General features: G+C 43.0%; 1 protein-coding gene across 1 annotated transcript in view; it reads left to right on the top strand.

Moving 5' to 3' along the window:
* Window positions 1–20,301, top strand: part of ALMS1 (ALMS1 centrosome and basal body associated protein) — a 958,782-nt gene that overhangs the window by 133,144 nt on the left and 805,337 nt on the right. The window contains exon 4 of the mRNA XM_044063634.1: window positions 5,044–6,354. Within this exon, the coding sequence (XP_043919569.1) occupies window positions 5,044–6,354 (1,311 nt within the window). The remainder of the gene's footprint in view (window positions 1–5,043; window positions 6,355–20,301) is intronic.

Below are 20,301 nucleotides of genomic sequence, written 5' to 3'. Positions count from 1 at the left end.
CCTGACTCTCACAAATTTCTTTACAAAAACCCCGCTGCAGACCCAGAAACAATTTCTCAGGGTCTTAAAGGGGTTAAACCTTCCACTGCCAAAAATCCTGTCCCCTCAGATAGGGATTCCAGAGCTCTGGACAGATGGGGGAAAAAGTTTACACTTCTGCTACTTTAGCTGTAAGAGCTTTAAACTGTCAGTTTCACATGCTTAAATATCAACAGTATCTCATGTCATTGTTAAAGCAGAAAATGGTTACAAATATAGAAAGTCCTGACAGTAAAGAAATGCAGGATTTATTGCATGCAGTTGAATAAGTGGGAAAGCATACTCTGCAATGTGGTTTTGATTCATTAGAGGCTTCTTGTAGAGCCGTAGTTACAGGCTCAGTTATTCGAAGACATGCTTGGTTGAAAGAACAAAGTTTACCTGACCACGTTAAAGTAAAATTATTGGATGCTCCACTACAGCGTGATACTTTGTTTGGTGTTAAGGCAGAAGAGGTGTTAAAGAAAATGGAGGATAAAGCAAAGTCAATGCAAACGGTGAAAGATTTCTTACAGGTTCAACCACCTAGATTTAGCAGAAACTGGCCTTCAAAAAATTGGTCCTTTCCCGTGGCAGACAGGCCACAAAGAGGCAGATACAGACGCCCAAGAGGCAGATCTCAGCCCCAAGGCTCCTTACAGACATAAACAGTGGGGTGCTTCAGCACCCAAAGGAGGAGAAGACAAGTCACAACCTTATAGGAAACAGTCACAATGACTTCCCTCTGCAAATGCCAAGCTCTTACCAGTTGACAGCACCCCTAGGGGGAAAGCTAGCACTTTTCTCAAAAAATTGGCACATGATCACCCAAGACCAATGGGTGCTGAATATAGTTTCTCAGGGGTACAGGTTCCACTTCCACACACTTCCAAAACTAAAAGGTATGCCAAACCTGCCACAAAACCAATGGGCAGAGGCACAAAAACAGATTGCTGCTCTTATGGATATGGGAGCTATTCAAAAAGTTCCACAAGAAGAACAGAGACAAGGATTTTACTCAAGACTTTTCTTAGTACCCAGAAAAGACAAAGCCTGGAGACTAATACTGGACCTGTCAATCCTAAATACCTTCCTGGATGTTCCAAAATTCAAAATGTTAACACTACAACAACTTCTGCCCATGCTGGGCAAGGAGGCTTGGCTAGTTACTTTGGATCTCAAGGAGGCATACCTGCTCATCCCAATCAGACAATCGTGCAGAAGATACCTCAGATTTATAGCAGGCTCAATGCATTACCAATTCTCTGCACTGCCCTTTGGCTTATCTACTGTGCCCAGGGTCTTCACAAAATGCTTGACACCAGTAATTGCATTTTGCAGACAAAAATGAATTCAAATATATCCCTACTTGAACGACTGCCTTATTCAAGCAGAGAGCAAGGACATTCTTCTAAAGCACCTGGCATTTGTAAAAAGATTGCTAATTTGCTTAGGGTACACAGTAAATGAAAATAAGTCAAAACTAGTGCCCTCTCAAGAGTTAATATTCCTGGGTGCAAGCTTAAATACAACTGCCCAGATGGCTTATCTCACACCAGACAACCAAAGGCAACTGACTCATTACTTTCAAATGATGGCTACAAAGACCCAGCTCCCTGCAAGAAAAATTCTGCAGGCCCTGGGTTTCATGGCATCCTGCATTCTACTAATTCCATATGCAAAACTGTATATGAGGAAACTACAGTGGTATCTAAAAAGTGTTTGGACTCAGCATTGTCACAGCCTAGAGACAATCATAACCTTGATTCCCTGCCTACAACAGGAGTTTCGATGTTGGTCCCAGGCCTGTCACCTCAACAAGGGACAGCCTTTCACCTTACCTACAGCCAGGCAGACGATAACAACGGATGCTTTGGATTATGCCTGGGGAGCACATATGGCAGGAAAATGTATTCAGGGCACATGGCCCAAGGAACAAATGCATCTTCACATCAATCAAAAAGAGATGCTAGCTGTACAGAATGCCCTGACAGCCTTCAAGGAACTAATACATCCAGGACAATTGTTAATAAAGACGGACAATACCACAGTTATATGGTACATAAACAAGCAAGGGGGCATGCATTCCTACCCCCTATGCAGACAAGCCATGACTTTGTGGAACACAGCACTGACCTACCAGGTACATCTGCAAGCACGATTCCTGCCAGGAACAAAAAATACACTGGCAGACAAACTAAGCAGAAATCTCATGGATCCTCATGAATGGAAGCTAAATCCACAAGTGTTCAACATGATAACAAGGGAATGGGGACGCCCAGACGTAGATCTTTTTGCCTCCCCTCACAATTGTCAAATACAGAAATTTTGCACAAGGACTTATCACTATCAAGCATGGAAAGTGGATGCTCTATCATTCAGCTGGAAAAACCTGACAGTCTGTGCCTTCCCTCCGATGCCTCTTCTCACCAAGGTGCTTCTAAAAGTCAGACAAGAGAGGCCAAAAATGATCCTGATCGCATCAGACTGGCCACGCCAGCACTGGTACCCAGTCCTAAAGGCTTTGGATATACACGATTTTACTTAGACAAAACAAAAGCTTACAGAAAAACTGAGCAACTGTTTGTAGCATATGCTGCAGGATCACAAGGAAAGCCTATTACAAAGTAGACAATCTCCAAATGGATAGGACACCGCATTCGCTTCTGTTATGCACAAAATGGCAAATCTGTGCCTAAGGGCATTAGGCCTCATTCCACCAGAGCAGTAGCCACTTCTGCAGCTTTCCTCAGAGGGGTACCAACCAAAGACATATTAGTAGCTGCAACCTGGAGCCCAGTGCACACTTTTACCAAGCACTACCACCTACCTCTCTACTCCAAATCCAGAGCAGGCTTTGCCACCGCAGTTCTGCAAGGCTTGTTAGCCTCGCCAAATCCAATCTAGACCCAGCCACCCAACCTCAGCTTTGGGATTCTACCCAAGTGTAATGACTGCAACAGTGAAACACGATGAACATAGTACAGTTGTTTACCTACCATAAATGTAGATGTTCGAGTGTATTCACTGTTGCAGTCCAGGTTACCCACCCACCATCCCCCTCTTTGCTGGGACTATTCAGTACTTCTCAACTCTATACAACCTATGTGGTGTATTTGCTTGTAGATGAAGGAAATGTTTATAGTAATATATGCATTGTTGTTTGGCATATTTATATCTTTTCAGCCTTCCTATCTGGGGGCACCTGACATCTGGGGCAAGAAAAACTGAAGAAAATGGTGTCAGTTCCAACTTTTATACCCCTGGCGAACTGACGTCAGAGAAGAGGCAACAGCAACCGACGCCGGACCAAGACTTTGGAACTTGGGCCGACTGCGGGTTGCCTACCAGCAGGATAACCCAAGTGTAATGACTGCAACAGTGAATACACTCGAACATCTACATTTATGGTAGGTACACAACTGTACTTTCACACGAGCGGGAACTACTGACCCAGTATCTTAAGCCTTATTTATCGGATATAGCCTATTTTCATTTGCATTTTAAGTGAATCACCTATGATGCTTTCTTTCTGAAAAAGAAATGTGTTGAATTGTTAAAACGGAAGATTGCTAAAGCACTTGCAGATGTTCATCTTTCATACTGCCTCAGTGGCATGTGGGTTCTGTGCCTGTTTAGTCCCACACTGGCTTCTTTACAAAGCTCTGAATTCCTTCCTCTGATAATAGATCGGCTAAGCCCCACTCATTAGGGGAAGCCCAACTCCTATCTTAGGAAGTTAGTTGGTCAGTCTTTTAGTGCCAGCTGTAGGAATCATATAGTTGAACCTCCTCACTAGCTTGCAGTGATGGATTACAACTTGCAGACTCGGATGATATCCCTTTGGGAACTTCCCTTCTTCGTTATTATTATATATTTTTGATTTTTTTTCTGTTTTTTTAAATATATATGTGTGCGCGTGTGTGTGTGTGTGTGTGTGTGTATATGTATATATGTGTATGTATATATATATATATATATATATATATATATATATATATGCACCTATATATATATATATATATATATATATATATATATATATAAATATAGAGATATATTTGTTTAACATTATTTTAATAAACTTTGTGTTTACTACTGCTGTTAATTCCTCTTACAATTCTGTCTTACTAGTTCATTTTATGCTTCGTTTTGCTTTTAAGCAGTTATGATGCTTCTCCTAAATGTTTTATGACACCACTGGTCACTTTCATGCTCTGTCTGAGGAAGCACCTGCTCTCTGCACAGAATGTGGTCTTACTTTTAACCACTTGGTTACCATCTTAACACATACAGATCTATTTATAATGCATTAAGCCTACTAACTATGCTAGAATGGAGGATGATGTCAGATGCCTTGGCCAGGTTAGAGTATGCCACGTGTGCAGCATGGCCATTGTCAACAGCCTTTGTTACCCTTGTAAAGAAGTTGACCAGACTCATTAGACAGGATCTACCCTTAATAAAACCAAACTGTTACATGTCTAGCTTGATGATATTTTTAACAGCATAGTTTATCAGGTCAATTATAATTTGTCCCATGGCTTTGCAAGTAAGACTCATCAGGCCGATAAGCCTTTAATTACCTGGGATCAGCAGTTGGGCACCCTTATAGAGTGGCATTGCTAATGTTCTGTACCAAACCTTGGGGCAGTCTGTGGATAGGCTCAGGTTAAGCAGTTAAGGACTGGCTCTGCCAAGGCTTGTTTGTTATTATTTTACTAAATAGCCAGTTACACTGTCAGGTCCCACACAGGAAATATTTTTGGTCTTTAAAAGCACCTTTAGTACATGCTCTTTGAGGATGATGGGGAGGTGGTTAAGAGATTTATGGATATATAGGCTTTGCATGGTTGTCTCTGGGATAAAATGTATAATCAATTTGTTTGCTAATATGTTGGCAATGTTTACTGTCGATCTTGTTTGAAGATGTTCTCCTCTTTGCAGCATGAGCTAAACTATGGTCTGTCTCCTAATTATTTAGAGTTTCTTTTGAGGTACTGATTTAATATCCTTTTGTCTTAGGACTTGACTCTCCAGTGGAAGAAGACATTTTGCAGACCACATTCCATTCAACAGTCAGCATATCAGTTGCTTTGGGGTCACATAGGAATAATGACACTCCACCAGGTACCCAGCCCTTCCCTTTGCAGGATCAGATGCCTTCCCAAGAGAAGCTATCCAGTCAGTTCAGTTCCGCCTCACAGCCTAGTCAGTTGGAATTTTCTGCCCAGTCTCCATTCACATCTACAGCAGCAAAGGAGAATGCAGCCATATCAAGTGCTGAACAGCATAAGGCAAAATCCGCTTCTCTGTCTTCTGCAGACTCCACTGATGACCTTAGTTTTATTTCAAAGCCGTTGTTGACACTAATTCAGAAATGTGGCTCTGGGGAGTTAGCCTCTACAGAAAGTCCTTCTTCCACTTCATTTATTAAAAGAGATGCAGTTTCTAGAGTTACAAGTATAGAAGGTACGGCCCTACCTTTACAAAGGGAATCTTCACCTCTGAATTTAGGCAGTGATAATTTACCATATAATCTCAACAGGAATTTGGAGAGTGATTCGTTTGTTGGAACCAAAACACTAAATGAGATTCGGAAACTGTTAGCAGAAGCTGAGGACAGTAGTTCAAAAAGAGTACGTTTTGGATCTTTATCATCCTCTATACAAGATCCCGAAGAACTGTGTCTTTTCTTGGAGCAGAATTTGGACAGTTTCCATGATTCGACAATATCTAGTGAGGAGGAGGGGCATCAGACACCACTGGTTGGGAAGTCCGCATCTTCAGAAAATCTCCTCAGCAGTGACTACTTTAAAGGTAGTGTGCTAACACACAGCACATCAATGTTCCACAGCAGCAGTAATTCAGAATGGAAAGACTCCGATAGCAATGTGCACCTCTTGGGAACTGGTATGTCAGAGGACCTTCAACAAGAAAAAGCCTGTCCAGTCTCTTTTGGAGGTGTTCATGTGCCTGTCAACATTGTACCTTTCAGAAGGTTTGAACCAGAAGGGTGCAGTGGAGCAGCTGTGACTCAAACCATTCTTACTCGTGTAGCTGGGGGTATCACTAATGTGCCAGAGCCTGGCAGTCCCTCAGATCAGAATGGGCTCCCCATTGGACTACAGCAGCAGCAGAGGCCACAAATACTTGAAAGTGTCTCTTTTAATAGCTGTAAGGAAGACATCAAGGAAAAAGACAGAGGAAGAGACGAGAGTTGTAGCACAGACTCCCTTGCAGCTCGGGTCGCCAGTCTGTTGAAAGATGAGTCTCCCATGGCTCTGGCCACTCTTATAATTAACAGTGCTGATACAGAACAACATCGAACCAGAGGTAAGGCAATATAAGGAGCACATATGATGAAAGATTATTTCTTTTTCTAAGTCTTGTATAAACTCTGTGCCTGTTGTTTATCAGACAGTCTGTATTATAAAGTGCTTTACCCGGTACAGTATTTTGAATGTCTAGTTTAAGTCATGATGAAATGATGGTTTAAAACCTTTTCTTTGTTTTGCTTTCTCAGTGGTTATTTATTGGGCCTTTCCTTTCTGTTCTTTTCATCATACATGCACAAGCCACCTTTCTTGCATTTCATGGAATGACTGTACCACAAACTGCACCCCCTTGTGAAGACCTTAGAATTTCTATTGCAGCTGTTCTATACACATTGGATAAGGGTGCAGCCCCCCCCCCTTATTTAAAAGAAAGTATTTGTATGGGGTATGTACATTGCGTACATATCTGTATTTAACCCTTTACAAGCAGGCAGACTAAAGAAAATCTGTTGTCCAGGAATCCATCTGTTCTGTTTATTCTAATCTGGTATGTAAGTAACTTGGCTGCTTCTTCCCCAGACTTCCACCTCACATGTGGTCCCTCTCAGTGGTTTTGCCAGTTAATTACAACTTATCTTACTCCCTCCTGTAAACCTTCTTTGAGGAAGGTCATTCTAACAGTAAGTCATAATAATTAGATTATATCCCACTTTACCTGTGTCTTCTCTTGGCTTGAAATTCCAAAAGTAGTGACTTCCTTCCTTATAGATTCAAATGCAGGTGTCATGTAGAATTGTATGCACATGACCATTTTATATATTCCACACTGGAGCACATTCTGTTTATTCTTTCTGGCTTTTTTTAGTGTCTTACATCTTAGACTTACCTGTACAGAATTTGTACTGCCCAGTTTGTCAAAATGTTAAGATGTTTTTGTTTTTGAGGGACAAGTGTGACTGTAAGTTTTTAGATATTTGGCTATGGCTGAATTCTTAAGTATATATGAATTTGCAATATCTTTTTTGAGCCCATATTATAAGTGTCAGTGATCATAAGCATTGTGAAAAGTTCAAGCTGGCTACTAAAATCTTTAACATCTGTTCTAACCAAGAAGGGACTTGGATCTTTAGACCATAAATGTGAATAGTAATATATAACAGAGCCTACAGAGTCAGAGAAGATTAAAACATTAATCCAGAAAAGGCAGAGTATGTCCTGGAGATTTGGATCAATCCACTACCCTGGTCAACAAACCTTAAGTAAATAAATAAGTAAACAGTTAAGGTCTTCTTGCACATGGGTTCTGTTTTTAATTCTGTAAGGTCTTCAGCTGCACCGGTGGCACATTTTTTTTTGTTTGTTTTTGCTGTTGCTCTGAAGTTGACCATCAGCTGTAGTGTGATCAACTGAAAGTCTTATGCCCCCATTCCTGGTACTGCCTCTGTAGGTTGGGGCCGCTTTGGGTGAGATGGGGATTGGAAATCTCATGCGGGAGACAAGCTTACAATCCTAGTACCCCTCCCCCAGGTGGGGCTGCCTTGGCAAAGTGGGAAGTGGATTAGGAAACACCTTGGATGTGAGGAAAGCGGCATCAGGTTCCATGCCACATTGCTTGCTGAGGAATTTTTCTTGATAGCTTTAACGACCGCATGGTGTCCTGGAGTCGCTTAAGGAGTATGCAATGGATCTGTGAAGGACACACCTCATGAATGTGGTGAAATGTATCTCATCTGCCATGTCCCAAATGTGCAACATACTGATTGCATGGCTTTGATATCACCACTGTTGCTGCCGTGTCTGGCCACATGTTCTCAGCATGTTCCTTTTCAAGGTCTAGAGCAAGCTTTGCAAAGGCCATTCTTCAGGGTTTCATGGCTCCTTATCCTTCCACTTCCTAGGTGGGATAAGCTTTGGAAGTCTACCCAAAATGCCACTGAGACAGTGAGAATGATGATATTGTACAGCTGCACAAGTCCTACTTACTTGTAACAGTAGAAGTTCAAAGTCCGCACTCTTCTGTGGTAGCACCCACCTGCGATCTCCTAGATCGTGCATAGTTGAAGTGGGTTTCAACCTCTTGTATTTCATTTTTTTTGTTGGATTTGGTTTTTGTATGGTAGTGTGATTAGCTGCTGTTGTTAGATGATTCTGGCTTCAGGTACTTTCCTCCTCTTCTTTGTGGAAGTGAAAAAGCCTGAATACTCACATTCTTATAGCAGAAGGCTTCCCTCTCAGGATTTGCTCAGCTAATCAGCTGTCACAAGTAGAGAGAGGGAAGGGAGTCTGAAATTTTGAAAGCTGGTCAGTAGTGGGTTACCTTGGCAGATAGCCCGAAATGTCACTGGGGCAGTGAGGAATTCAAGTATATTTAGGCAAGTTTATCTTTTCTCTGTCAGAAGTTACTGCTAGGCATTAGTACTGGTGCTTTTAGTGGTCGTCACTAAAAACATTACCTTAAAACATAGCCAGGATTCCTTGTTGGGGAATATCTTTCAAGTAAGTATTTTTTGTTAGAAAAAAAATGTTCTGTTAAAATTTATAAGCAGGGGCTAGCAGCAGTATTTTTTGAGGTTGTTACATAAAAAAATTACCTCAAAACTTAATTTTTTAGTCGGGTTGTAAAATTAACTATCCTAGGCTTTGCTACCCATTTATCATGCACTTTTTTTAGTAGAGACATGGAGCAGGCTTTGGGCTCTTCAGTTCTTCCCTCCCTGATCCACAAAAATAAAAAGGTGGTACTGGAGTTTTTGGTCTTGAAGAAGGCTTCATCTTCACCTCAGCCGCAGATTCTGCTGTGGCCATTTCAGTTACCTCAGACTGCTCATCCCTTGCTCTTGGTCCCTCTGGTGTTTATTCTCAAGAAGTTGCAAAGTACTGAGAAACAGTCACATCCTTCGAGTCTGTTCAGCTGTCCTCTTCAGGGAAGGGAGAACCACACTTGTCAGTATTGGAAGAGGGAATGGAAGATGCTCTACCACAAACCCAATCTCAGGATCTCGATTCTTGGGGAAGGGACTGGTCTTTGGGTCATTCTTTTTTCTGGGTGGTTTCCAGAAAAAGAAAACCTAAAGTTAGGCATATTTCTTCTCTTCTATCACATAGACTAGACAGGGACGATTGGTTGGGTTTTGTTAAGGGGTTATTTCCTTCCTTTCATTCTTTACATTCTGAGTCTTAACTAAATTTAAAAAGAAAAATATTTTCTTTTCTCTCTTTTTCTCCAATTCTTATTCTCAGTCTGAGAGACAGAAATTAAATTTAGATTGTATTTCCTACGTTCTTACACCACAGGATAGGGAATCTGATGCTGAAGAGTTGTCCTTTTCTGATACTGTTGCCAGAATGAAGGAGTTATGTCAATGAGAGTAAAAAGAAATACCAGAATCCCAGCAATGATATTACGACTTAAGGGTGGGTTTTCCTCAAAATGCAGCTGTCCCTCCTGATGTTCTTCATGTTTCACTGTTGCAGTCATTACATTTGGGTAATCTGCTGGCAGGTTGCCCTCAGTCGGCCTGAATTCCAAAGTCTTGGGTCCTGCGTCGGTTGATGTCTTCTCTTCCATGATGTCAGGTCGTCAGGGGTATAAAACATGCAGCCAACGCCATTTTCTTTAGTCTTTCTTGCCGTGCGGTGCCCGAAGCAGAAGCATTTCGCAAGTGCCGGTCGGCCGACTAATGAAATATTCATGTTTGAGTTTCAGAACCGAAGTCTTCAGTAAAGCTAAGTACCCCGTTGGGGAAACTTTTTTCTTCCTTTTTACCGATGTCAGAAAAAGTTAATAATTGTATTACTTGTGGGAAGCAAATACCTCATAAGGATTTCCATTTATACTGTATCCGTTGCCTAGGCCCTGATCACAACGTGCCTGGCTGTCAGTTTTGTGCTAGATTTAACCAACGCACTATTAAGCGTCGGTATATTTTTGCATCTAAGTATTTTGGAAACTGATTTAACTACCCAGAGATGTCATCGGATAGCAATCTGACTACTGGAGTACATAAAAAACGCAAAGAAAAGTACAGAGGAAAGGCAGTCGAGATCCAAACCAACGACGAAGCTTCTCCTAAGCCAGTCGCCGGTACTCAGTGAGGCACTTTCACAGCCCCTGATACCCACTACCTTTGAGTCGCAGGCCTCTACCAACACCCATGTGGAGTCCAGCATGCAGCAAGATACTCAAGGTATTGGACTGATGGATGTATCTCCCTTAGATGGGTCTGGAGCCGCTGAGCAGGCACCGGCTTCTGAGGGTGTATTCAGACCTCAACATTTTTACATTAAACCGACGAAAGCTGCAAAACCAAAGGCAAAGACACCTTCTAAAAGTAAAAAAATGACACCTGAGCCATGTGCACAGGCCTCTATGCCTAAAAAACAGATGATCAAAATGGCTGAAGACCTTATTACCTTGATCAGGGGTACCCCCCCCCCCAGATAAGAGGCCTAGGCAAGACACTGGCTATAAGTCTTCAGATCAGGTTTCTATTTCTTCTGATTCCTCTTCTGATCAGGAATTATCTTTACCTCCCTATGAGGATTCTGATGCTGAGGAGTCTACTCCATCTGCATCTCCTCCTGAGTATTATTCATTTGGAGAAACCTTGCATATTTTGAGGGAGCATTTTCACTAGGAGAGTCAAGACTTCTCAGAATCAAAAAAGAGGCTCAGGGATTTCCTCCTTCTCCCTCAGCACAAGCCTCTAGCCATTCCCCCTGTGTTAGACATTGTGGATGATGTTTTTTCAGAGTCAAGCCTGACCCCTGACTCTCTACCTCCAGCTCCCATTAAGCCTGACAGGTATTACAGGGTCCCTGACTCTCATAAATTTTTATTTAGAAACCCTGCTGCTGATCCTGAAACTATTTCACAGGGTCCAAAGGGAGTTAAGGCCTCAACAGCAAAAAACCCTATCCCCTCCGACAGAGATTCAAGGGCGCTGGACAGATGGGGAAAAAAATGTTTATACATCTGCAACCTTGGCAATCAGGGCCTTAAACTGTCAATTTCATATGCTTAAGTACCAACAACATGTTATGGTATTGCTGAAACAGAAAATTATGTTGATTTCAGAATGTGCAGAAAATAAAGAATTGCAGGAATTATTGCATGCAGCTGAACAAGTTGGAAAGCATACTTTGCAATGTGGTTTTGATTCTTTAGAGGCCTCCTGCAGGGCCGCAGTTACTGGATCTGTGATTAGGAGGCATGCCTGGTTAAAGGAACAAAATTTGCCTGATCATGTTAAAGCTAAATTGCTAGATGCACCTTTACAGCATGATTCTCTGTTTGGTATTAAGGCAGAAGAGGTTTTAAAGAAAATGGAAGACAAAAGCTAAGTCTATGCAAACTGTTAAAGATTTCTTACAAGTGCAGCCACCTAGATTCAGTAGACACTGGCCTGTAAAAAGTGGTCCTTTCCTGTGTCAGACAGAGCTCAAAGGGGCAAATCCAGATGCCCTAAGGGTTCCAGGTACCAGGCTCAAGAGTCATACAGGTCAAAGCAATGGGGTGCATCCACTTCCAAATCTGGAGGAGATAAAGCGCAAATGTACAGAAATCAATCCCAATGACTTCCCTCTGCCTACACCAAGCACGTATCTTTTGGCAGCACCTATAGGGGGACAATTAGCACTTTTTGCTCAAAATTGGCAGTTAATAACCCATGACAAGTGGGTACTGAACATCGTATCACAGGGATACATATTCCATTTCCACACTCTGCCAATGGCAAATGGTTGGCCAGACCTGCCAAAAAAAACAATGGGCAGAGGCACGGAAGTAGGTTACGTCCCTCATGGATATGGGGGCCATTCAGACAGTACCAGAACAGGAAAAAGAACAAGGTTTTTACTCAAGACTGTTCTTTGTTCCCAGAAAGGACAAGGCCTGGACGCCAATACTGGATTTATCGATATTGAACACATACCTGGACATTCCAAAATTCAAAATGCTCACTTTGCAACAACTTCTGCCCATGCTGGGCAAGAATGTTTGGCTGGTGACGTTAGACTTAAAAGAGGCATACCTACATATCCCAGTAAGACAGTCGTGCAGAAGATACCTCATTCAAGGCTGGCTTAATGCATTACCAATTCTCTGCACTGCCCTTTGGCTTATCTACTGCACCGAGGGTCTTTACAAAGTGCTTGGCACCAGGAATTGCATTTTGCAGACAAAGAAGTATTCAAATATATCCTTACTTGGACGACTGTCTCATTCAAGCAGAGAACAAGGACACTCTTTTACGACATCTGGCATTTGTGAAAAGGCTTCTAGCATGCCTATGGTACACAATAAATGAAAAGAAATCACAACTGGTACCCTCACAAAAGATAACATTCCTGGGTGCAAGCTTGCATACAACTGCCCAGATGGCTTACCTCATGCCAGACAAACAAAGGCAACTGACTACTTACTTCAAACTGATGGCAACAAAAACCCAGTCTTCTGCAAGACATATTCTGCAGGCTCTGGGCTTCATGGCATCCTGCATCCTAGTAATTCCATATGCAAGACTGCGTATAAGGAAACTTCAGTGGTACCTAAAAAGTTTATGGAGCAAACATTTACACAGTCTGGAAACAATGATTCCTCTCATCCCCTGCCTGCAACAGGAGTTTCTATGGTGGGCAAAGGCCTGTCACCAAAACATGGGACAGCCCTTCACTCCACCCCCTGCCAGCCAAACCTTAACAACAGATGCATCGGATTATGCCTGGGGGGCCCACATGGCAGGAAGATGCATTCGGGGCATATGGGCACCAAATCAAATGCATCTACATATCAACCCAGAAAGAGGTGCTAGCTGTTCAAAATGCCCTGACAGCGTTCAAGGACTTACTTCATCCAGGACAACTACTGATAAAGACTTGACAACACCACAGTCATGTGGTATATAAACAAGCAAGGGGGCACACACTCATACCCCCTTTGCAGATTAGCCATGGCACTGTGGGACACAGCTTTGACCTACCAAATAAATCTTCAAGCTCAATTCCTGCCAGGAAAACAGAACACTCTGGCAGACAATTTAAGCAGAAACCTTATAGATCCTCACAAGTGGAAACTAAATCCACAAGTATTCAGCATGATACCAGAGAAATGGGGGAGCCCAGACATAGATCTATTTGCCTCTCCTCAAAATCATCAATTGAAAAGATTCTGCGCAAGGACTTGTAACAGACAGGCATGGAAAGTGGACACCCTATCCTTCAGTTGGAAAAACCTGTCAGTTTACGCCTTTCCTCCTCTGTCTCTTCTACCCAAGGTCCTCCTAAAAGTCAGACAAGAGAAGCCAAAGATTATATTAATTGCCCTGGACTGGCCCCGCCAATACTGGTACCCAATCCTAAGGAACTTGTCTCAATACCCAGCTTGGACCTTGCCTCAGAGATCTCAACTACTGTCCCAGCAAAACAATCAGATCCTGCACAATCAACTACAGACTCTGAACCTGGCAGGATGGCTAAACATGTAACCATACAAATGACACCTTTCAGTAAAGATGTGATGGATGTCATTTTGGAAGCCAGAAGGCCTAGTACTAGAAAATCTTATGCTGACAAATGGAAGAGATTCTGTGCTTGGAATCAAGCACAAGGAACTGATACAGCAGAACCACATATTCCTCAGATATTACAATACTTAACTGAGATGCTTGACAAAAGCCTATCTTTCTCATCAATCAAAATCCATGCCTCTGCCATTTTGGCTCATTACAATACAGAGCCACCAATCTTTTCTCATCCTTTACTAAAGCAGTATTTTAGAGGAGCCAAAAACCTAAGGACTCCTAGAAGATCACCATTACCTGCATGGGACCTCATTATGTGTTGGAAAAGCTCACTCTGGCTCCATTTGAGCCAGTTGCTACCACTGATATAAAGTTCTTATCATGGAAGACCGCTCTGCTACTAGCAATTACTTCAGCAAGAAGAGTTTCAGAGCTACAGGCCCTCATGGCTGTAGAGCCTTTTATCATATTTTACCCAGACAGGGTGTCTCTGAGGACAAATCCTACTTTTATGCCTAAGGTGGTTTCCAGTGTGGCTCTTAACCAAACAATTCATCTGCCAACTTTTTATCCAAATCCACAGAACAAAGGGGAGAGAATTCAGCATTCATTGGATGTACACAGACAGCTAAGATTCTACTTGAGCAGGACAAAAGCTCTAAGAAAAACTGAGCAATTACTAGTGTCATATGCTGCAGGATCAGAAGGAAAGGCCATCTCAAAGCAGTCAATTTCAAAGTGGATAAGCCACTGCATCCGTTTCTGCTACTTACACCATGGTAAACCTGTGCCCCAAGGGCATTAGGTCTCATTCCACCAGAGCTGCAGCTACTTCGGCAGCCTTTCTCAGAGGAGTACCAACCAAAGACATTCTAGAGGCTGCTACTTGGAGTTCTGGTCACACCTTTACAAAGCATTACTATTTGCCTCTCTACTCTAAGTCCAGAGCAGGCTTTGCCACTGCAGTGCTGCAGGGCCTTATAGCCGCACCTAATGCTGTTTAGCTCCAGCCTCCAAACCATAGCGTTGGGATTCTACCCAAATGTAATGACTAAAACAGTGAAACACGAAGAACATAGTACAGTTGTGTACTTACCATAAATGTAGATGTTCGAGTATATTCACTGTTGCAGTCCAGGTTACCCACCTGCAATCTCCCAGTCATTCTGGAGTTTATCTTTCCTTCTCTATCTTCTACAACCTATGTGGTTTATTTGCTTGTAGATGAAGGTAATGTTTATATTGATGCATGTAATATATCTATCTATATATATATATATATATATATATATATATATAAAATATTGCTACCTTTTTGGGGGCACCTGACATCGGAGGGCAAGAAAGACTAAAGAAAATGGCGTCGGCTGCATGTTTTATACCCCCTGACGACCTGACGTCATGGAAGAGAAGACAGCAACCGACGCAGGACCCAAGACTTTGGAATTCAGGCCAACTGAGGGCAACCTGCCAGCAGATTACCCAAATGTAATGACTGCAGTCGTGAATACACTCGAACATCTACATTTATGGTAAGTGTACACAACTGTACTTTTTGCTAGCATTAGTAGATGCTCTTTTTGCAGCCAGTAGTTTACCTCACAGCCAGCTTCCTGCCCACAAGATGTCTGATAAATTATATAAGGTTCCTTAAACCCACTAACATCTTTTTTTCAAACTGTAAATCAGACCCTGCAGTGATTTTTCTGATATAACCATCTTTGACCAAATGTATTTTGGCAGTAAACCCTATACATTTCCCCATATGTTTACTGAAGTTCATCGTTGTCACCTTTCATGATGGCTGAGGTAGGACCATGCCTCCTCAGGACTCCCCCCCCCCCCCCCAGCCAATGGCCGCTGTTATCATGGATGCTTCCCTCCTGGGATGGGATGAGGAGGCATTATGAGGGGAAGATGGTTCAAAGTAAGTGGCCCCGGTCAGAGGCTTGTCTGCACATCAGTGTTTTGGAGAAAATCCATCAACTTGGCCTCTTTCATGTCCTTCCTTATCACTGTTGCAGTATTCATTACTGTTGCAGTATTCATTATGTGGGATCTCCTGCCAATGATTGCCCAATGTCTGGCTAGTATCTTCCCAGCATCGTACGTCAGGTATATGTTCCCCATACAGATGTATGGCATAGAGATGATATATGCACACTCAATACTCAGAACTTCATTGCTGCCAGTCCGAATGCCACAGTTGAACTTTGATCTGAATGCAATTCACTGAGCTAGTTTCCAATGAGTAATTTACAGAAAAGTGCCCCTTTGGGGTTCCTTCATTTCCTTCTTCTCTTTGTTTACTTAGTGTCCATCTCATCCAGGAAGGGAAAATATAAGTGTGGGAGGCAGATTCACCATAAAGATCATATCAGAAGTGTTTGTTCCGCATAGGTGCTACACGCAGTCATATGCAGTGTACCATTTGTCAGTCCTTTGTTCTAAAAACTTTTCAAGCTGTTGCAAATAGAATCTCCAAAACCTTCTGCTGTTCCCCTGTCTTTGGTGCTTTGTTGAATACCTTTGCAGTTGCTTCTTTGGCTCCTGATTTCCGGCCCCCAAGAAGCCTGACAGCCTTTGCAAGGTGCCTGAGGCCTTTAAGTACCTTTACAAGTGTTCTTCTTCAGACCCCATTGTAGTCTCTGTTTCTGCTGCTTGCTTATCATCTTCCAAACTTCTCCTGTCTGATAAAGACAGTTGGGCTATGGAGAGGCTGGATTTTCAGCCCTTCCAGAATCTTGTAAAATTGACACTACCAGAGAAAATAGAAGTAAATAAGAGAGACCAGTTGTGAGGAAGGGTAACAACCATGCTTCAAAGAGGAAGAGATGAAAGAACAAAGTAGATCTGCAGCCGCTCAGTGAACAATAGGTACAGACTAATTTTAGCTGTAGTTAATTTATCGAATGTCCATTTGGCCAATGCAGACTTTCACTTGTGAGTAAAGGTTTACAGTTTGTACCCTCCTGTAATCACTCCTTAATTGATGCTCTTTCAGAAATTAAGTTGTTTATAAGGAACTTGAAAGTAAAGCTTTTTATTTCAGGATAATAACAGTATAAGTCAATCCTGTAGGCATTCTAGTGTGTTTATCTCCAGTAGTCAACTTGTTATAATGGCTTTTCACAATATTTGTGAAAAACAAATACACGATTTATATAATGGGCCAAATACTTGTAAATATTATAATTTAACTAGGGACAAATTTTTAGAGTCCGTGGTAAAGTTAAGTGATGACCCAGAAATTGTTAAACAACCTGACAAGGGTGGTGCTGTAGTAGTAATGAACAAAGTGTATTATTTAAAATCAGTGGAAAATGTTTCTGAATGAAAACACTGCTAATTCGTAAGGTTGGAAAGGACTTCATGAGCAATTTTGTGTTTCTTGTTACTAATGTTTTTGACTTACAGGTTCAAAATGAGATATCACTGGAGTTGTATACTTTTATGTGTATTGCGTATCCTAGTATACCAATACATGATGGATTACCGAAAATCCATAAATGTTTGGAACAACCTCCAGTTGTCTCTGGGAAGGGATGGGTAACACAACCAATTTCTCTATATCTGGAGAACGTTCTAAAACAGTATTTGAAATATGTTAAAAGTTGTATAGGGGATACAAATGACTTTTTAAGGAAGTTATATCAGTGGTATAGAAGTAAGGAAGAGACATATTATATGTTTGTTATGCTAGATGTGAATTATTTGTTTACAATTATTCCCAATTAGCATGAGTTTCAAGCAGTTTGAGAACATCTGTGTAAAAAATGTATATTCACAGAAAGGAGAATTGAAACAATATTCTCTTATTAGAAACGTTCTATGTAATAATGTATTTTTATTCGGGTACCAGTTGTATCATCAGACATTGGGAGTGACAGTAGGCACTTTGATGGCCAATACTTATACCAATTTAGCCTTCAGTCAGTGGGAAGATAATTACATTTTTGATCAGTCTGGGGCATGTACAACTAAAATATCGTATTATAAACGATTTGTAGATGATATATATTTTTATTTGGAAAAATTATGCATTAAGTCTGAAAGAGTTTGTGCTTGTTTTAGATAACAATACAAGAGTTTTTGAAATTTCAATTAAAATTTTCTGAGAAATTAATGATGTTAAGTTGTCAATCTCGCCTTCATTCTTGCTTGATGGGTTCGGAGCCGATCCCTCGGCTCCGACTCGGCACTTGCTTTAGCTCGAGAACTCCTTTTACCAGCTCGAGGCAGCCCCATATCCCATGATGCAAGGCAGGAAGTACCCAGATCTCGTTTGCCGCTTCGCTTGGGAGGTCTTCTCTTTACCAGCTCCTGGTAAGTAATTCACATTTGTGACTTTTAAGCCCCTTTTACTTAAAAACTTTTTGTTTTTGATAGTTTAACTTTAAATTTAACTTTTCTGACAGAAATCCCTGTCTCTTTTAATTTTTTAGTCAGTTAATTTCCCTGTCCCATCCCCCCCCCTGTTAGGGTGTGTGTGTTGGTATTTTTTACTAAATACCTTTTTGGTATTAGTTTAATTTAATTGGACTGGTGTGTGTGTGTTTTTGTTAGACACCATGTCTAAAGAGAGGGTTTCAGGTTTTAAAAAGTGTGACTCGTGCTGTCAGAAGATGTCTCTGACAGACGGTCACACTTCTTGCCTGTACTGTTTAGGCCGTCTTCACCTGCAGGACTCCTGTGCTATTTGTCACTCCTTCAGCCAGAGAGTCCTGCAGGAGAGAAGGAATAAGTTGATTCTCAGGGGTCTTCTTAAGCCGGAGGGCTCTCCGGCTAAGTCGGCCCCACAAAAATCAACTAAATCTGCCAAGACCCAGGCTTCTGTTTCTAAGCCTGTGGCCTCGGCTCCGACTCGTATAGAGTCGAGATCGGCTCGGCTGGAGCCGATTCTGATCCACTAAGCTTTCGGCTCCGATGGCTATCGGTGCGAATCTGCTGACCACTGTGGGGTCGGTTCCAACCGGCTCCGACACCCACGTGTCGGGCATCGGTGTCGGCTCCGATCGGCTCCGACACCCATGTGGCACAGGCATCGGTGTCGGCTCGATCGGCTCCGGCACCGTTACTTTGGTGGCTGTATCGGCTCCGGCAGGGGCCGCTACATCGTGACGTTCTGCCGGCTCCGAAGTCGGTGCCGACAGGATCTGTAATATCGGCTCCGATGGCCCATTCCAGGAAGAGGTCAAGGTCTCCTTCCTTGGAGCCGATACTTTCGGCTCGGCCTCGCCTCTTCTATCGGGCGGACCCATCGGATCCGATCTTCAAGGTCATCCAGGTTGTCAGATCATGACCTCGAGAGAGTGGTCAGTAGATTGCTCAAGTCACAGGTACTGGCCCAAATGCTACACAGTCCGTCTCAGCAGGCGACTGTTGGTCCACACCCGTTACAGTTCCTCCTTCAACTCTACCCCAGAGCTTGGAGTTGGAGTCTTCGGGTTTGGTTACTGCTACGGCTGGAGGGCGGATACCCCTTCTGTTCCTTCAGCCCCTACTCTTATCTCCTCTTCCTTAGAGGGATTCGGTGGTCGGGCTTCCATGGTCTCCTCCGAGGGGTGAGTGGCATCGGACCCTTGTCCGAGCCCGCTCTTCCCTTGGAGCCTCGGCCTGGTGAGCTCGGCTCCGACATCTGCCTCGGAGACTTCCTTTCGGTGGCCCTGGAGTTCCTAGCTCTTGGCGGGGCCTCTCGGATCTGCCTGGGAGGGAGCATTCGAGGTGATGAAGAGTGTACTGGCCACTAGTATCAGTCAGCAGTCTCTTCCCGTAGCTCCTCCCTCTATTGTACCTGTTGACATCTCTGCCACTACTCTTGCTACAGGACCCAGAGATCCTCCGCCTCAGGTTTCCCCATTGGGAATTTCCCCTCTTCCGAGGATTCTCCTGATGTTTGGAGATCCTCCTAGGAAGAGGACTTGTAAGAGGAAGCATGTAGACTCCCCGAGTCTGTCACTGGATACTGACTTTGATGAGTCAGAGGGATCCCCTAGATCCCCTCTGAGGATGTCTCCTTCTCAGACATCCTAGAACTTCTGAAACAGAGGGAAACTGGCCCACCAACAATCCCTCTGAGGATGAGTCAGTATACCTAGAGGCGTTTGGATCTCGGCCCTCCACCTCCTGGGTGTCTCCGCCTTCGACCCCTTGATGCAGGTTATTGCTCGAAGGCGTGGACAGCTCTTGACTCTGTAGAGCCAGTCCCTAGGAGGCCTTCTAAATTTATAACTGCCCCTAGTGACAAACTATTCCTTACCAAGGGTGTCCCGCTGATGCCATGGTGGTGGCTGCGGCCACCAAAAGGAACTTGCAGATCCTTCTGTGCCCGTCCATCCTCCTAATAAGGACTCTAGGACCATGGATAGGTACGGCAAGCGGATGTTTTCCTCAGCGACCTTTGCTATGCGTTCGCTGAATTATCTTTGTCACTTCACCAGACTCCAGAGATATCCTGAAGGAGCTGGGAGAGGTAGTTCAGGATC

This window comes from Protopterus annectens, chromosome 2.part1 (assembly GCF_019279795.1).
Source record: "Protopterus annectens isolate FY-2018-M chromosome 2.part1, PAN1.0, whole genome shotgun sequence".
In the NCBI taxonomy this organism is placed as follows: Eukaryota; Metazoa; Chordata; order Ceratodontiformes; family Protopteridae; genus Protopterus; species Protopterus annectens.
The sequence above is the reverse complement of the archived record's forward strand: the minus strand, read 5'-3'. Positions and strand labels throughout refer to the sequence as shown.